The 13883-nt window shown below is 36.1% G+C and overlaps 1 protein-coding gene across 1 annotated transcript in view; it reads right to left on the bottom strand.

The window, feature by feature from the left end:
- Window positions 1-13883, bottom strand: part of grm5a (glutamate receptor, metabotropic 5a) — a 36993-nt gene that overhangs the window by 11871 nt on the left and 11239 nt on the right. Inside the window, exon 4 of the mRNA XM_067397946.1 lies at window positions 2444-2679. Coding sequence (XP_067254047.1) covers window positions 2444-2679 — 236 coding nt within the window. The remainder of the gene's footprint in view (window positions 1-2443; window positions 2680-13883) is intronic.

Raw genomic sequence — 13883 nt, forward strand, 5'->3', positions numbered from 1 at the left:
AAGCTCCTCGTAACCAAGCAGTCATGACTTATCTGCTAGAGGAACTGAGAACAACTTTTGCAGATGCAGACCCTGAGTGTATACAAGTGTCTTATTCTTACTCTGTATACTTATTAGGTTAGATTTATTTAGTTTCATATTCTGCAACTTATATTTTTTTTATATTCTTTGTGTTTGCTGTGTTTGGTTAAATTTTAAATACTTTGCTGTGTGTACATATTAAGTTACATTTATTTAGTTTTATATTCTGTAACTGTTATAATATTCTTTGTGTTTGCTGTGTTTGGTTAAATTTTATAAAAGTACTTTGCTTTGTGTACATATTAAGTTAAATTTATTTAGTTTTATATTCTGTAACTGTTATAATATTGCTTGTGTTTGGTTAAATTTTATAAAAGTACTTTCCCCTGTACAGTTCCTATATAGTTTTCTTTATATATTTAATGCTTTAAGTGTTTGGTTTAATTTTAATTAAAAGAAATTCTTAATCCATTCTGTTTTCCATTTTGAGGGGGTTGGGTTGTATAGTGGGTGGGGTGGGGTGGTTAAGGTTTATTAACATAGCTGGCCAAAACCAATCAAGTCACTATGCTATGAGGGCTTGGGTTGGGCTAAATTAAAACCGTGACCAATCAAATACTAGTATCAGGAAATTGACAGGGTACTGTCCCAATAGTTTTCAGGGTTTTGGGTGGGTTTTTGTTTAAAACAACCAATCAAAGTCGAGAAAAAACACCAATAGGGACAGCAGAGGTGTGTCAAGGTGTGAAGTGCAAAGGGCTCTTGAGGTGTGAAAATATCTCCTGACAAAATTCTTGAGTGGATTACTTGCCATGGCAACAAATGGCTGTATGTACCACAGTAATATCCCTTCACCAGGATACATCCGAATTGGTATCATTACGGAAGTATCCTAACTTGGTGGAATTCGATGTATACCCTCAGTGGAACTAGTAGATACGTCCGAAAATCAGTGGTGTATACAGGAGTTTCCTAGTACGGATACAGCTCTTTTCATGCAGTGATGGATGGATGAATGAATAGATGGAATGAAAGATGGGTGGGTGGATGGATGGACGACTGGATGGATGGATGGAAGGATGGACGACTGGATGGATGGATGGATGATGAATAGCTGAATGAATTGATTGAATAAAATACTAATTTATAGATGGGTGGATGGATGGATGGATGGATGTATAGATAGATGGATAGATGAATGAATATTGAATAGTTGAATAGATGGAATGAAAAATGGATGGGTGGATGGATGGACGGACGTATGTATGTATGGATGAATGGATAGTGAATATTTGAATGAATAGATGGAAAGAAAGATGTGTGGGTGGATGGATGGACGACTGGATGAATTGAATGAATAGATGGAATGAAAGATGCATGGATGGATGGATGGACAACTGGATTGATGAATAATGGACAACTGGATGGATGATGAATAGCTGAATGAACTGATTGAATAAAATACTAACTTATAGATGGGTGGGTGGATGGATGGATGTATAGATAGATGGATGGATGAATAAATGATGAATAGTTGAATAGATGGAATGAAAGATGGATGGGTGGATTGATGTATGGACAACTTGGATGGATTATGGATGGATGTATGGGTAGCCAGACGGACGGATATATGGATGGATGAATGGATGTATAGATGGATTGATGAATAAATGATGAATAGTTGAATAGATGGAATGAAAGATGGATGGGTGGATTGATGTATGGACAACTTGGATGGATGGATGGATGGATGGATGGATGAATGGATGTATAGATGGATGGATGAATAAATGATAAACAGTTGAATAGATGGAATGAAAGATGGATTGGTGGATGGATGAACAACTTGGATGGATGGATGGATTTATGGATGGATGGATGGATGGATGGATGGGCGATCAGATGGACGGATGGATGGACAGATGACTGGATGGATGGATGGATGAATATATGAATGAATTGAATGAATAGATGGAATGAAAGATGGGTGGTTGGTTGGTTGGGTGGGTGGATGGAGGGATGAATGGACAGATGGATGGAATTATGAAGAGGCAGACAGATGGAAGGTGGATGGATAGACACACACATATATATACATTATATATATATATATATACACACACACACACACATATATATATATATATATATATATATATATATATATATATATATATATATATATATATATATATATATATATATATATATATATATATATATATGGATGTATACAGTATATGGTCGGTTGGATGGAGGGATGGATAGATGGACAGATGGATGAACAAATGAATGGATGGATTGATTGACAGACAGATGGAAGGAAGTATGGATGGATGAACTGATGGAAAGACAGAGATAAAATGTCTTCAGATCATGTAAGCTGTGTATCTGTCATGGTCAGAGATCATTTTCCACTCACTGGTGCAGGTCCTGTTGTATTTGGCACTCTCTTGAGGATGACCCTTCAGCCGGCACTGGAAGCGGTGCTGCCAGAACTCAGGGAACCAGGGGTTCCGGAGGTTTGTGTCCGGCTGTAGGTTCAGGTAGTAATCATCAAACCATGTGACATAAGCAGACTGCAGCTTGATAGTGATTCCCCCTGCTGCCTCCCTTTGGAAGCCATCAGTGACGTCATAGCGGTCGGCCCAACCATCACTGAAAAGTGTGCAAAAGACAAGTGAGTAATAAATGGCTTTTTTATAGAACAAACTCCCTTGAGACACAGTCAGGGAGCCTCCCAGTCCAAACTGACCCACATAACAGCCAAAGCACAGTTGTTATGACCAGGTTATACTATGAATTAGGTCTTGAGGACACAGCCGGCCAGTATTTCATACTGACAGTACTGTCACACACTCTGGCGGGCATAATAAACCTCTCCATGAGACGTATATGCTCCAAGGCTTCACTATTATGCATCAAAGGGATCTTTGGATGGCAAGAGATGAGTCTATCCATTTCCTTCCTCCTCATTCATACAAACACAAAAAATAAACCATACTTTTCACTGTCCTCTCCATCTATATGTTCTCTAACACTTCCTAAACTCACAGCGCTAAATGTTACACAACTCAGCAGTGTGTAGGAGGTATCAGTTTTGTTCTCATGGTAGGTAAGGAGAGGCTTTCATAACTTGTCCTTGGAGGCAAAAGCAATGGGAGTGAAAGCATAGAGGAGCATATAAGCAGAAGCTTGAATCATCTCATGGAAAAGAGCTGAACAGCTCAGAAAACCCACACACTGACCCCAGCGGGTCAGCCTCCCTCTGCCCACTGCTGCTGCAGGAAAACTTACAAAGACAACAAAAAATGCCAAAGCAAAGGCGCCACAGTATTTTCAAAGAAGTCTGACAGTATTTACAGCACATTGAAGCATCTTGTACATACTGCAAAATGATGCTGGGGTGATTTATTGAATGTTTGTTTTATGCATTTGATGTTAATATTAATCAACAAATAGGACATTTCAGTAACACTTTAGTATGGGGAATACATATTCACAAGTAACTATGACTCAATAAACCTAATGTACTGCTTATTAATAGGTAGTAAGGTGGTTGTTGTAGTGGTTAAGTTCAGGTATTGGGTAGGATTTAGAGATATAGAATATGGTCATGTAGAATAAGCTATTATTATGTGCTTTATAACTACTAATAAACAGCCAACATACAAGATAATAAGCAACTAGTTAAAATATAATATAATATATTTAAAAGATAATTGTTCCCCATACCGAAGTGTTACCAACATTTCTTGTGTCACAACTTAAGTATGAGAGAACTAAAAGAGAATTTTCCCACGTAGTAGGCAATGTTTTCAGGACCTTGCGCAACATTCCCTAAAAGTTCTCAAAAGGCGATGAAAATTCCGAACCTTTACAGAACATTCAGGACGTTCCTAAAACTTCCTCTTTTGGTAATGAAAGTGCTGCAGTTCAAGTTTCCATATATGACTTTACGGGAGCGTTCCAATTTGGTTATTTTATGGTCAAAACCATAATGTTACAAAGATGACATTTGGGAAGTTATCAGAACGTCCTAAAGTAATAGTCCCTTAAACATTCCCAGAACATCCTGAATGTTCCCTGAAGGTCCACCAAATAACATTCCCCAAACCTTAAAAGAACTTCACATCATGACCATCTTTGAACGTTCTGGGAACGTTACAAGGTGACATTACCCTGCTAGAAATGTTACATTCCCAGAACATTCTCAGAACGTCCACTGGTATTAACGACTTTGTCTAGTAACGTCCCAGAGCGTTCAGAGACGGCCACAATGTGGAGTTCTTTTAAGGTTTGGGGGACATTATTTGGTGGACCTTCAGGGAACATTCAGGACGTTATGGGAATGTTTAAGGGACTATTACTATAGGACGTTCTGTTAACTTCCCAAATGTCCTGTAACGTTCTTATGTGACCATAAATTAACCAAATTGGAATGTCCCCCTAAAGTCATATAAGGAACCTTGAACTGCAGCACTTTCACTACTAAAAGAGGACGTTTTATATCCCAAATGTTCAGTAAAACTTCAGAATTTTCGTCACTTTTAGAGAACATTTAGGCAAAGTTGCGCAAGGTCATGAGAACGTCACCTTCTACGTGGGTGTTTTATATAAAATAATAAAGTTTAAAGTCACCATTATGGAGGTAAGCGTTTGCTTTAGATGGGCTCTTGATTCTTGATATTTTAACATTATATTTTCTCTGGCTGATCAGATGAATTGTGTTGTTTAGTACTGATGATTCAATCATCATGGAGTGATCTGATCATCACCAGAATCTAAAGTGTAATCTATGAGTGTATTATGTGTTAGTTTTACATTAATTAATGGTTAGGTTTTTTTTTTCTTTAATTCATTATACTGACAGTTTTGAGCAGTGTCTTTTAGACTCACACAGACATCATGAATCAGCGTATGGACCTCAACAATGGTGACAATAAACAAAAATCTTTTTTGTGACTTTAGTAGCTTGTTTTGTGTTGTTCAGAGTTGATTTGTTTATCTGAAAATTTTATCACCATTGTAGAGGATCATACGCAGAACCTTGATGAATCTACATGATGCTGTCTGAATAATTTCTGCATAATGACAAAAACTTTCAAAATATCAAAGCAGGACAGATTTTATGCATTATCATAGGAATACAACAAGATGAAAGAAAATACAATATTCAGAGATCAGTGAATAAGACCACTGTATGAAGATATAATCATCAACAATGACCAACCAAATCCATGTGATCAGTTTTTTTTTTTTTTTTCTCCACAACGGTGACATTTATAAATTTTGATAAAACATCAACACCTTCATTAAGAAGATTTGTATGAAAGAAACAAAGTCCAAATGGTTTGTAATAAGTAACAGATCTCTCTAGATCTCAGCATCTTTAGTGTTTAATGTTGTTTATGTTATCTGAGTTTTGTGAGGTTACCATTGTGCTGGAGAGTAGCGCCTGTGCTTCAGTCAGTGATGATCCAGAAACACTGATGTTCTGCTGCATGTTGCTTTATTTAAAGGCTGCAGTAACTGTGTAGTTGCTGATGCAGTGATACAGCATTAGCTCATGCATGTGCTGTTGTCAGCTAATGACTTACTGCAATAGATTTGTATTTTAAAGAAAAGGTTTCTTAATATTAATCCAGGAATTACCTGTAAAGATCTTTTTTGTAAGACATTTAAGAAAAAAATTGTTTTTGTTTGAACAGCCACTTTTGTTTGTCAATTAAGCTCTAATTTTCAAATCCATTTTTTGACAAGGGCAGCAGGGACATTCTGAGAACATTTCCAAATAAAATTTGGTTCCCTAAACGTTAAGAGAACATCTTGAATGTTCTATGAAGGTCCGCCAATTAACGTCCCCCAAACCCTAAAATAACTCCACATCGTGATTCGTGACTGTCTCTGAACGTACTGGGAACGTTACTCAACACCAGTGGGGACGTTCTGAGAATGTTCTGGGAAAGTAAAATTTCTAGTGGGGTTTATAGCATTAAAAAACAAAAAAAAAACAATCTGGATTTAGTGAGGATTTTAAAAAAAAGAAAGAAAAGTTATATGCTTTATACATCAATGTTTCAGGAAAAATATGTCTGTGGGTGTTTTGGTTGTTTTGGAATCTACACGAATCACAGGTTTAAACTGTTAACAATTAGCCCACAGAGGAATGACACAAACACGCTTATGTGGGAAGCTGCTGTATTAAGGACAGAAAATAATATCAGATTTACACCAACAAATGCTGCAAATAAGCTACAAAGTGTAACTAATGATTAAATTAGGTTACATTTTTATCCATCCCCGGGGTGGAGTCAGATCAGCCCTCATCAGCTATGGATCAGCTCTTATGCACACTTCACTGATGAACAATTCGACAGATAATACAACAGAATACAATACAGTGTCCTCACGCTCACTAGAAACAGATGGCTGGGCACAGTCTGCAAACTGCTCGTTAGTAAATAATTGAAAGCCATTCAGTTGTGAAACGGCAGAGCTTGGTCATCACTGCTTTCATGGCTGTCAATAGGCTGCTGAGAACAGATGTTGTCAGACAGCCTTTCGTAACAATTGTTTTACCAATGGGGATGATCTTTGAAGGATGAACAAAAAATGTTTTTGGTCATCACATTAAAAATAACATTTAACTTGGATAATATTCAAACTTTTGAGCTTTGACGTGCTGGAAAAAGTTCTTAAAAAGATAACAATGGTCTATAACTGTCTAAATTGCTGGGTTATAATCAAAGCTATATGCGATTCATCTTTGGACGCACCAGACACACACTTGTCATATTTTAAAGGGTTAGTTCACCCAAAAATGAAAAATTCTGTCATTAGCTACTCATCTTCATGTCGTTCCAAACCAGACCTTTGTTCATCTTCGGAACACATATTAAGATATTTTGATGCCTTTACTACCTTTCTGGGCCTTGAAAGTGGTAATTAAATTGCTGTCTATAGAGGGGTGAGAGAGCTCTCAGATTTCATTAAAATATCTTAATTTGTGTTCAGAAGATGAACAAAGGTCTTACAGGTTTGCAACGACATGAGGGTGAGTAATTTTCATTTTTGGGTGAACTAACGCTTTAAGGTTGGTGCTGTTGTCAACGGCATTTTGGCTGTTTTTTTGCTATCACGATATCTTTGCATGAATTTCAATTTCATGCATTTCAATTTGTCAAATGGCTTCAATATGTGTAGATGCAGCAGCATGTACAGGGTTAGGAATGAAAGAAAATACGTGGGACATTTGATGACGTGATCAGAGTTTGCCATACCATACCTTTTGGTGAATTGATGCCACTGCATGTAGGGTCAATGAATGAATGCCAATGAAGCAAATGTGCATTTACAGAGCATTATGTCAATGAATGAAATCAGAAAGCAAATACCAAAGAAAGTACATGGAGCTTTTTTAAATGTCTTGAGACACTTTATCACTTTAGCAGCCGCATAGAGATCAAGTAACTGGAACAGAGACACAGTGGCCATATTCTCATTGAACCAAAGAAAAAACCCCAACACTCGACTACCTTCCCTGGAGCTGGTGTCTGACACCTCATCAAACAAACACACACACAAACTCGGTCATCCGCTCATGCACACACAAACACATATCACCCACGCATACACATGCACACACACAGTCACTGGCACCCCCATAAACATGGCATCTTCTCTCAGCCCATCCAGGCTGTCTGGAATGCCCAGAGGCCCAGAATAAAGACCATGACACCATTTTCTGAAATAGATCCTCTTCAAATATTCACAAATGACATAAATAAGCAAAATATAGGCTCTTACCACAGAACAAAGCCTTTTCAACTTCACCAAAACAAAGATTTTCCAGATGCACGCAGTTTGATATCATCTAATTATAAAGCTATTAAAGGAGCTGATCTCAAAACAATGGAGTTTGTTTGTAATTTGAAATATTATGGGCATTGAAAAATGCCGAAGCAAATTATATATTGGATATTTAACCCGGATTAAATCAAAATTTTACAAAAATATTTCTTTAGATAAGAGGAGAAAATATTCAAAGAACATGCTTAAAAAAATCTCCTTTTCCCAAACATTGGCTATTTTAAGTAACTTGCATTTGTTACCTTAAAGGGTTAGTTCACCCAATAATGTCATTAATTACTCACCCTCATGTCGTTCTACACCTGTAAGACCTTCATTCATCTTCAGAACAAAAATTAAGATATTTTTGATGAAGTATGATGGCTCAGTGAGGCCTCTATTGCCAGCAATGTCAATGTACCTCTCAAGATCCAGAAAATTACTCAAAACATATATAAAACAGTTCATTTGAGTTCAGTGGTTCAACCTTAATATTATAATGCGATGAGAAAACTTTTTGTGTGGCAAAAATAACGACTTATTACTGTTTTAAATATGTTTTGAGTTTCTTTCTGGATCTTGAGAAGTTTGGTGGCATTGCTGGCAATAGAGGCCTCACTGAGCCATTGTATTTCATCAAAAATATCTTAATTTGTGTTCCAAAGATGAACGAAGGTCTTACGGGTGTAGAACAACATGAGGGTGAGTAATAAATGACATTATTTTCATTTTTGGGTGAACTAACCCTTTAAAGAGCTGTTTTTGGTAAATGAAATAAAGCTGATATAAAATAGAAAACAAAAAAAAAATTAAACAACTTAAAACGAGAATTAGAAATTACTGAAATAAGTAACAAAAATTACTAAAACTAAAATTGAAATGAAAATAAATTAAAGCTAAATAGAACTATTAAAAAGCAAACAAAAAATAATGAAAGTGAATGCTTTGAAAAATGAGACCTAATTCAAATTATTACTAAATATTAATAAATACTATAACAGCATATAAATAATACTAAAATTACACTGGTATAAATTCATGTACTTTTGTTGATTCAGATTGATTCAGTGATATTAACCACTGTGGTTCATCTGCATATTTATTTGGCATATGTTTTACAATATCTCTGACTACATTTTTAGGTTGCCAGTTGAAGGGATGACATACAGTGGGTACGGAAAGTATTCAGACCCCCTTAAATTTTTCACTCTTTGTTATATTGCAGCCATTTGCTAAAATCATTTAAGTTCATTTTTTTCCTCATTAATGTACACACAGCACCCCATATTGACAGAAAAACACAGAATTGTTGACATTTTTATCAAATTTATTAAAAAAGAAAAACTGAAATATCACATGGTCCTAAGTACTCAGACCCTTTGCTCAGTATTTAGTAGAAGCACCCTTTTGATCTAATACAGCCATGAGTCTTTTTGGGAAAGATGCAACAAGATTTTCACATCTGGATTTGGGGATCCTCTGCCATTTTTCCTTGCAGATCCTCTCCAGTTCTGTCAGGTTGGATGGTAAACGTTGGTGGACAGGCATTTTTAGGTCTCTTCAGAGATACTCGATTGGGTTTAAGTCAGGGCTCTGGCTGGGCCATTCAAGAACAGTCACGGAGTTGTTGTGAAGCCACTCCTTCGTTATTTTAGCTGTGTGCTTAGGGTCATTGTCTTGTTGGAAGGTAAACCTTCGCCCCAGTCTGAGGTCCTGAGCACTCTGGAGAAGGTTTTTGTCCAGGATATCCCTGTACTTGGCCACATTCATCTTTCCCTTGATTGCAACCAGTCGTCCTGTCCCTGCAGCTGAAAAACACCCCCACAGCATGATGCTGCCACCACCATGCTTCACTGTTGGGACTGTATTGGACAGGTGATGAGCAGTGCCTGGTTTTCTCCACACATACCGCTTAGAATTAAGGCCAAAAAGTTCTATCTTGGTCTCATCAGACCAGAGAATCTTATTTCTCACCATCTTGGAGTCCTTCAGTTGTTTTTTTAGCAAAATCCATGCAGGCTTTCATGTGTCTTGCACTGAGGAGAGGCTTCCGTCGGGCCACTCTGCCATAAAGCCCCGACTGGTGGAGGGCTGCAGTGTTGGTTGACTTTCTACAACTTTCTCTCATCTCCCGACTGCATCTCTGGAGCTCAGCCATCTTTGGGTTCTTCTTTACCTCTCTCACCATGGCTCTTCTCCCCCGATAGCTCAGTTTGGCCGGACGGCCAGCTCTAGGAAGGGTTCTGGTCATCCCAAACATCTTCCATTTAAGGATTATGGAGGCCACTGTGCTCTTAGGAACCTTAAGTGCAGCAGAATTTTTTTTGTAACCTTGGCCAGATCTGTGCCTTGCCACAATTCTGTCTCTGAGCTCTTCAGGCAGTTCCTTTGACCTCATGATTCTCATTTGCTCTGACCATCTCAAGGATGATCAGAAGAAATGGACAGCACCTGAGTTAAATATATGAGTGTCACAGCAAAGGGTCTGAATACTTAGGACCAGGTGATATTTCAGTTTTTCTTTTTTAATAAATTTGCAAAAATGTCAACAATTCTGTGTTTTTCTGTCAATATGGGGTGCTGTGTGTACATTAATGAGGAAAAAATGAACTTAAATGATTTTAGCAAATGGCTGCAATATAACAAAAAGTGAAAAATTTAAGGGAGTCTGAATACTTTCCATACCCACTGTATCAGTAATTAGATTTTTTCCCCATTATTTACATTTAGTCGAAGGTGTTCTTATCCAGTCCATTTAATGTAAGCTCATTCTTAATGGTGAAGCATGCCCAGAACAAAAAAAAAAAAAAAGCTTTCCCAAATGCTCCCAACAGCCCCAGCATGTCTTCCATTGTTTGATTGAACAGGTAGTCTCAATATACAATATTAGTTGAGCCAGATATTGTTGACACTCAACTGAACTGAGCAGTGTTTACACTATTTAGAAAGTCAGCCTACAGTTGTTTACTTCTAGTCGTCTCTGCATATAAAACTGGGACAGGAGAACATATTTTAACTTGGAAAATTTAAAAAAAAAAAAAGACACTTTACCTTTAAGAGTTTATAAAATGTTCCTCACATCCACCAATAAGTGAATGTCTAAATACCAAACCCAAGAGCTCCTGAACAGAAGCAGAAATTAGAGGGATTATTCTTAGTTTAATATCTCAAAGACATAATACATTATTTCAGTCTTTAATATCCATAAGCGATTTATTAATGGAACAGAGAGAACTGAGTTGGGGGTGAAGCTAAAAATAGGTCATTTAGATGTCACACTCCAGGAGATTAAAAATGGGAAGAATAATTTCTTACTTCATTTGACACTATGAATAGCACGTGCACATATTTCAAGATGTCGATACCAAGTCAAACTTAAAATACTCTTTTCACAGGATCTTTCATATACGTTTATCTTTTTTATAAGTCATTGAATGGTAAATTAGTAGTCTTTTACAAACAGCGTTTCTGATGCGTTTGTTAGGTAAAGTTGAAATTTAAGAGCTTTTCAGAGCCAATCTGTACTTGTTGAAACAGATACAGCATTACAGAATTAGTTCTGTGTCATTGCACGTCTCAAGTCGTGACTGCAGAATCAATAGGCTCCCTCAAGAGGAGTTGTTATCATAACAAGAATGAAGTGCCTATCACTAAAACAATCATAAATCACATACCTTGCTTCAGTAGTGGATGATTGTTCACTATAATGGTGATGATGATGGTGATGGCAACATTTGTGGTGATAACAGACAGAAAGATGAGCCTTGCTTCCATGTTTTGATCCATCTTGATTTTGTCTCTCTCACACATACACACAAGCAAAGAGTTGCAGATGATGATCAACAGGCGTGGGTGGACATTCAAAAGGTGTAAACAGTCTCTTTGAGATACCTACAGAACTTCCTGATGGTGTGGCCCTATCTGACCCACAATATCTGTGGAAAAGCACTAAATGAACAAGATAAGGATAACAGGCAGTAAAGAAGATACAGAAGATAGGGGTCGCCGGGGCTGGTTGTCACATTCACTATATCTACATCCAAATATAGAAATGTATGTTTACTCTAGGCTTCTCAGTGTGTTGCTAAGCAAGTTTGCACTTTAACCCCTTAACTGTCACCGTCCCACAGGTGGGACGTTTGCCATTACATATTTAAAACAGTAATATTCTATACTAAACCTAAACGAATCTTGATAAACTATATATCATTTGAAAGCTTAGAATCTGTAGTTTAAATATTTGGTGACTGATTTCCAAAATAAATTACATAGGAGCAGTAATTTATCAATTTGCAACAAGCATATTTTCATACTCATAAGGCATGTTCAGACCTTTATTTTGAAATTGCAATGAACATGAAAAATCATTAAAGATTGGTTGAAACATTTGTTTTCATGCCAAGAGTTCAAAAGATAACATCCATTCAATTTTTTGAGAAAAAAAAGGTCTGAAAATGTTTTTAATAGGAAAAAAAATACATTTATGATTGTGGCGCCGATCTATAACCTAGGCCTACATACATGTTATTTTTATGTTTATTAGAGCTGAATTCATATCAAATTCTGCCAAAATTCCCATACTACTTCTATATAGGATGTCTACTTCATAAATTGTATGAAAATAATGGAAATATATGGTTCAGATCACTCAAACCATATATGGAAATGGAGGCGCCTTTATATGGTCAGTAATGGAGCTTGGTTGTCATCTAGTGAAAAAGTGTGGTACTGCGCCCAAACAAAATCTTACTGAAAGCTCATTTTTTGAGATATCAACCTGAAATTTGGAACACAACTTGTTCAGATTTTTGGCTTTGATTTCCTTGCAGCTTTAGAGTAAAACTTGTTTTGTAAAATAGATATTTTATGTAAAATATAAAATATTATATTTTTATATTTTACATTTTTATAAACATAAACTTCTATAACTTTTTTTCTGTTTCACTTACATAAGTTTTTTAACATCTACAATAATCTGCCAAATTTCATCTTTAAAACAAGACCAGCCTTTTGTCTATACTCCAAAGTATGCTTGAATTACAACCATTTAAGTTTGGATAGTGCATTTTCTTGTCTAAAAAAAAAAGTGGGGGTGACAGTTAAGGGGTTAAAAAATGCTGGGTTAAAAACAACCCAAGTTGGGTTGAAAATGGACAAACCCAGCAATTGGGTTGTTTTAACCCAGCGGTGGGGTTAAATGTTTGCCCAACCTGCTGGGTAGTTTTATTTAACTCAACTATTGTTTAAAAATTACTGTATTGCTTAATTAAAATGAACCCAAAGTATGTTGGAAATGAACATTTATTAATGTTCAATGAATAATTATTAAACAATAAACATTTATTAAATTGCTTATTAATAAATTTATATTAATAAACTATTAAACTGTTAAATTTATATTAATAAAATATTAAAGCTTATTAATAAACATTCACCTTTTGTGTATTATTATTGTTGTCTCTAATTGCATCTGGTTTTTAATTTCCCAACTATTTTGGGTTCATTTTAAGCTAGCCATATAGCAATTGTTAAATAATATTTGGTTTAAATAAAACTACTCAGTAGGTTGGGCAAACATTTAACCCAACCGCTGGGTTTGTCCATTTTCAACCCAACTTGGGCTGTTTTTAACCCAGCATTTTTTAGAGTGTGCATGTGTGCATTATTTTATACAACTGATGAATTATAATAAATGTTAGCCGAAACAATAGTTGCTATTTGTTTATATTTTGTATATATTTGTATTGTTTATATTCTCTCTCTTTTACTTTTATTTTAGTACTTTGTTTTACACATTTTTGTTGTTTATTGAATAATTTTTTGCTTTATAATAGTTTTACTGTTTACATTTTTGTGGAGAAACCTACAGAGCCCCTAAAGGGACATGGTGTTGGAAAAAAATGAGATGGGAGGAAAAATTATAAATCAATGTTTTGCGTTCAAAAGTTCTTTGCGAGTGAATGCAAAGTTTCTTGGGGGAACGGAAACATTTTCTGAGAGAATTCAAAAGC

The sequence above is a fragment of the Chanodichthys erythropterus genome, chromosome 10, assembly GCF_024489055.1.
Source record: "Chanodichthys erythropterus isolate Z2021 chromosome 10, ASM2448905v1, whole genome shotgun sequence".
In the NCBI taxonomy this organism is placed as follows: domain Eukaryota; kingdom Metazoa; phylum Chordata; class Actinopteri; order Cypriniformes; family Xenocyprididae; genus Chanodichthys; species Chanodichthys erythropterus.